A 6000-nucleotide genomic window follows, 5' to 3' on the forward strand; every position below is an offset into this window, starting at 1 on the left:
CAGGAAGAAGGCAGAAGATTGAGGCTGAGAGGGAAAATGGGTCAGCTATGATGAAATGGGAGAGCAGACTCGATGGGCCAAATGGCCTAATTCTGCTCCCATACCTTATGGTCTTATGAATGGAGGGAGAAAAATAGAAGTACAGGCCAATTACCATGTCATCAGTTTCCATACACATGCTACAATCCATTTTTAAGAACCTTTCTACAGGGCACTTAACAAATCCATACTACAATTGTGCAGAGATAAAATAATTTTATGAAAGGCAAATTATGTATTACAAATCTAAAAACTATTTATGATAATTAACAGAGATGCGGTGTATGTAGCTTGTAAAACATATTTGATCAAGAACGACATGAATGTTTGGTAGTTATCAACATGGATAGAAGAAAGGTTAATTGACAACATAATGTCGGAATAATTTGTTTTTTTATTAAGTTGGCAAGTTGTTACTAGAGTGGCACAGGGAATAGTCTTCAGCTACTTACAATCAAGGACTTAAATAAAAGGTAAATGATAATATATCTCAGTTTGTTGATGATACAAAACTTGGTAGAAATTCTGATGTGAAGGTTCACAAATGACCATGGACCAGTTAAAGGAGTCTGCAAGAGCCAGATGGAATAAAATATGACAAAATACAAGGTTACTCACTTTAGTAGAATGAAGAGAAGAACAAGATATTTCTTAAGTAACAATAACTGTTAAATGTTGGGTGTTGTGGGTCACAAAACACTTAGGGTTTTAATGGCATGTAGACTCTTCTTCAAAGAAGTTGGAGACCAAAACACTTTGATGTAATTATACAAGGATTTAGTGAAATTGTACTTGGAATACTCTGTTCAATTTCAGTCTCTAGCTAAGAAAGAATATAGAGAACTTGTCTTGAAATCAGTGCAGCATGATTCTTTTGGTTAGTTCTTGGGATGAGACTGTTGGCTTCTGAGATTATTTATAAATAATGGATAATCAAAAGGTGGACATTACCGGCCAGCAATTAATGCCCATTGCAACCTGCCCTTGATAAGGAGGTGGGAGCTTTTTGAAATTATGTAGACTTCAAATAAGGTAACACATACAAAATGCTGGAGGAACTCAGCAGGTCAGGCAGCACCCAAGGAAATGAATAAACAGTCGACATTTTGGGCTGCCACCTCTCTTCGGGACTGGAAAGGAAGGGGGAAGATGCCAGAGTGAAAAGATGGGGGGGGGGGGGAGAGGAAGGAGGATAGCTAGAAGGTGATAGGTGAAACTATTGGAAAACGCAAATGCATGCATTGTATTTTCTATGTATTACAGTATTTACTCAACAGTATTTACTCAAATGCACACATTGTATTTTCTATATTTACTATGTAACCACTGCTAGCTCAATAGAAGTTATTCACTATGTAGCCATGAGTTTTGACCTGTTCACTATTAATTCATGAAGAGAACTAGAATGAAACCAAGTAGAAAGATAACGGTGGCGAGTAAGGTGATGAAATATGTGGCAGTATGTCAACACAAGACTAATTAAGAAATAACTGTGGTTAGGGATGAGACGACATATGGTCTAAAATGTAAACTAGGACATGATTAAGTTGGGGAGTAAAACAATAGTGGAAAGTCGAGAGCGGATATATTGATGATATGTAATCACAGGCTGACTGGATACGATAATGTAGCTAAGATAGGAAAATTGCTATAAAAAATGCTGTGTACAAGCCTCCACGGGCAGTCAGCTACTAGCTTTCTGATTGTCTCAGCTTTGATTTGCAAATTAAAGTTTAAAACGTCTTGACGAGTTTTCTGCGTCTCCTTGTCGTTTATGAGAAATGAGAAACCACGACAAAATCTGGTGGGAAGGAAAGGTAAAATGCTGGAGAGGAATGAATCTGATAGGAGAGAAGAGTGGACCATAGGAAGAGTTAATTCTACATTGCTTTTAGGTGAAGAATTACAGAATTTATGCCAAGTCTCAATGAAGGATTGGCAGGATGGGGTGTTTCACAGGAGAATCTGCAGGTGGTGAGGTGTTAAGAGGTCCTGCCATCTATGGTGATAGAGGTCAAGAATTTGGGAGATGTTGTCAGCGTTTTCAATTGACACAAGTTGCAGTTACTGTGTAATGGTAGAGGAAGGAATGAATGCTTCCGATGATGGATGGGGAGCTAATCAGGCAGGCTCACTTGTCCAGGAATGGCATTGAGTTTTATGCATTTTTGCCGGTGTTCTCAACAAAATTCCTCAAGGTTGCTATAGCCGGGGTGGTAGTGGGGATAAGCTCCCACTAACTATTAAATGTTCCCAATTGCATCAAATAGTCTCTGAAAGCCAAGTCCAGCTCACAGCCTTCACCTGTGGCTTAGCTATTAAGCCAGGCAGAACCATTTCTACCGACAGATGAAGGGGAAAAGGCGGGTTACTGATACCTGAAAACCAGTCGCTTCGGGCAGATGGGGCTCATCAGCCATGGTTGGCAGCTCATCTGGAAGAAGGGCAGCTCTGATCCCTTTGCTGCCCTGCGGTTATACCCAATCATGGAGAAGGGTTTGGGAGTAAACCCCAAGAAAAATCAAAAGCTGGAGTCCCTAAGGTGGTCCATGTTGAGTTCAATGCTGACTGGAAACTCCGGCTGGTGCGAAACTCTATCGGTCTCCGCTGTTCATTTGGATTCATCAGCTGTGTGGAGAGAGGGAGTCCGTTGCTTGTGCATTATGCAGACAGCTGGGGCGTAACATCCATGGTCAACCTCGACCAACTGTGAGCCTCTCTCTCAACAAGGCAAGTGGAGATGATCCCATCCTGATTCATGACCTGTAGATAATGCATGGGCTTTGGGTCAGTAGGCGGTGAGTTCCTCACTACAGTGTGCCAAGCTTTTTCCTGCCCAAATTTTGGCTGACCCAATTTGAGATTCTGGTAAATGGTTAGTCTTGGGATGTTTATAATAAATGACTCAGCAGTGTAATGCCATTAAATGCCATGAGTAAGCGATAAGACTCATTTGTTGTAGACAGTTGTGGCCTTATGCATAAATGTTGTCTCACTTTGAAGTACGCAGACAGAGACCTATTCATTTGTTGAGCTGTTGCAAACGGAATTAAATATTTTGCAATTGTTATCAAACATATACATTTCTGCCCATATGACTAAAGGAAGATCATTGATGGTGCAGTTGAAGATGGTTGGGACAAGGACGTTGTTATGAGAAGTTCCTGCAGTGATATCTTGGGCTGGGACGATGACCTCTAACAACCACATCATCTTCCCTTGTGTGAAGTATGACTCCAATTACTGTACTACTTTCCTTCCGATGCCCCTTGACTTCTGTTTTACCATACCGAGTCAAACATTGCCTGGATGTCAAAGTTAGTCATTCTCACATCAACTCTGGAATTCAGATCAATGGTTTACGTGCAGGTCAAGGCTTGAGGTCTGAATGAGCCCTGGCAACACCCAGAAAGGGCATGATTGAGCAGTTACTTGGTGTATAAGCATTGCTTCACAGCACTGTTAATCATATCTCTCATAACTTTGTTAATGTTGATTGAGTGAGAACGAGTTGGATTGAAATTGTCTTGCTTTTGGTAAACTGATCAAGCCTGGGCAATTTTCCACGTTGTCAGAGAAGCCAGTGTTGTGATGGTACTGGAACAACTTGGCCAGAGCAAAGCTAATTCATAGATACAAATTTTCAGTATGACAGCCAGGATGTTGTCTGGTACCATGGCCTTTGATGTATACTGTAGTGTCAGGTCTGCTTTCTCAGAGTTGTGTGGAATGAACTAAAATTGACTGAAGATCAACTTGTGATGATGGGGATCTGAGATGGATCACTTCTGGTTGAATGTAATTATAAATATTTCAGCGTCATCGTCAGAACACAAATATTGGACCCCACCATTACTGAGGATGAAAATGTTCTTGGAACCAAGAGGTTATACATTAGTAGGATTGGACCAATTTGACTGAAATGCATATTTAAAGGCTGCATTGAATGTTATAAGGATAGCGTTGTACTTGCCTTATTCTGTTTATGAAAACCATTACAGTACTCCACAAAGTAAACAAATGAGATGGCCAATAGTCTTTCCTATACACCAAACTATCTGTATGTAAAATGTTTTTTCCCTGAAATACGGCGCTGAAATCTCTCTCCCCAGTGAGTACTTGCACCTTTTTACTAACATAATATACAGCAGTTGTACTAGAGATAGACGATTGGCTCTGTATCTGCCTCTGATTGATGTGATTCATTCCTCCATACTTAACAACATTGCTAAAACAATCTTTCAACCGTGCAGAAATCTGCTGGGAACTGCACAGTGTTAGAAACCTGCAGTTTTTTTTCGAGCTGGATACAATACTCAAACAAACTGCATTTTGTATCATTCAAGGGGAATAATCTTTCAAAGTTATCGAACTCTGCCGCAGCGTAGTCACGGCTGTGTCTATCAGCATTGTAAAGACAACTTTGAAAAGCAATGCAATGTATCTGTATCTGTCCGGCATGAAAGGGTGCAAGGGGAACGGGGAGTTGCCTCTACCTTTTCCAGGCTGGAGAGAGTGGCCAGGAAGCCCCAGTTACTGGACTGAAGCAGGTGGCGTGCGATCCGTGCTCTCCTCCGATGAGGCGGCTCGGAGGGTGTCTGTCCGAACCCCTTCACACTCAGTGCATCTCTGCGGTAGGAGAACATCCTGGAGGGGAAACCGTGCGCTTCTTTGTGACTCTGCAGTTTTGCCACGGCGCGGGGCTCTCCACTGTCGTCCTGCTGCTGTGGCTGCGGCTGGTAGACGGCGGCGGGGTAAGGGGCTTTCCAGATGCTGCCGCCGTTGCTGCCGCTCTGGAACAGCCGGTTGGGCAGGACTTCCCCGTCCTCCTCCTCGTCCTCGGTGGACACCGTCCCCTCCTGGTTCGTGACAGCCCAGGACACGGAGTTAACGATCACGTAGCCGCGGCTGCGGTGCACCATCCAAGCTAGCAAGACCACTGTAAACAGAGACCATACGGCCATGGCTCCTGTCTGCTGGTAAACAGCTCAATAAACACCAAAAAAATACCGTTTCTTCCAGCGCCGCTCCACTTGAAAGCACCACCATCTGGTGGCGAATGTGAGACGCACTCTCGTTTTTCCAGCGTGGTGTCTTAAACGTTGTCAGCGGCTCTTACTCAAAATCGGAAAGAAATACAATTAGAGATTTTTTGCAGTCAAAATGTTCTCGTCAACTTTTTCTTTTTTGTTACACTCATTGGCAAACATTCCATCTGATATCAAGAGTAACACACACAAAATGCTCCTAATTTTAAACTTCAGCAGGTCAGTCAGCTTCAAAGTTAATGAATGAACAGTTGACATTTTGGGCCGAGACCCTTCTACAGGACTGAAAAGGAAGGGGGTAAGACGCCAGAATAAAAGGGTGGGAGGGGGCTGCATCTACAGAGTCCTTGTTTACTATTTGATACTAACTTGTCCACTCTGTCTACGTCTCGCATAATGTTCTTCATGTTAAAACGATTGTTGCCAAGTTTAGTTAAGATCTGAAGGTGCTACTATCCATATGGTCTGTTTCTAATGCATTATATGCTATAAATTTGCCTGTACCACAAGGCTCACATTGATGTGTATTACTCTATCTCCGTCCTGTATGAAGATAAATAAACAATTGATCAACAAAATAACATATTACCCAAGTAGCTTTCCTGACTAATTTTGTTCAAAAATATAAGTTAGCTGTATCACTTCTCATCTTAGTCTGGTGATGTGAAAACTGATATAGCTTTCTCATTTTCTTTGGAGAAGATATAAATCTTTGGAGAAGATTTATACTGCTGTTGGATAGTGTTGCAGCAGAGATGTGTGACTTGTTGTGATGTTGGTAATCGTATAAGTTCTTTCCAAAGCAGGAATTAATCATGGGACAGAGAAATAGTACTGGGTAGAGTCCCAAAAGTTGGTACTCCCAGTAGAAGAAAAGGAGAAAGACGAAGGACTCTTGGGATCCCAATTGAGG

The 6000-nt window shown here is 42.1% G+C and overlaps 1 protein-coding gene across 2 annotated transcripts in view; it reads right to left on the reverse strand.

The window, feature by feature from the left end:
* Nucleotides 1-5187, reverse strand: part of creg2 (cellular repressor of E1A-stimulated genes 2) — a 51955-nt gene extending 46768 nt beyond the window's left edge. For both annotated transcript variants that reach the window (XM_063053999.1, XM_063053998.1), the window contains exon 1: nt 4536-5187. In XM_063053999.1, the coding sequence (XP_062910069.1) occupies nt 4536-5003 (468 nt within the window). In that variant the 5' untranslated portion in view covers nt 5004-5187. The remainder of the gene's footprint in view (nt 1-4535) is intronic.
* Nucleotides 5188-6000: the final 813 nt, after the last annotated feature.

Source organism: Mobula hypostoma, chromosome 7, assembly GCF_963921235.1.
Source record: "Mobula hypostoma chromosome 7, sMobHyp1.1, whole genome shotgun sequence".
NCBI classification, from domain to species: Eukaryota; Metazoa; Chordata; class Chondrichthyes; order Myliobatiformes; family Myliobatidae; genus Mobula; species Mobula hypostoma.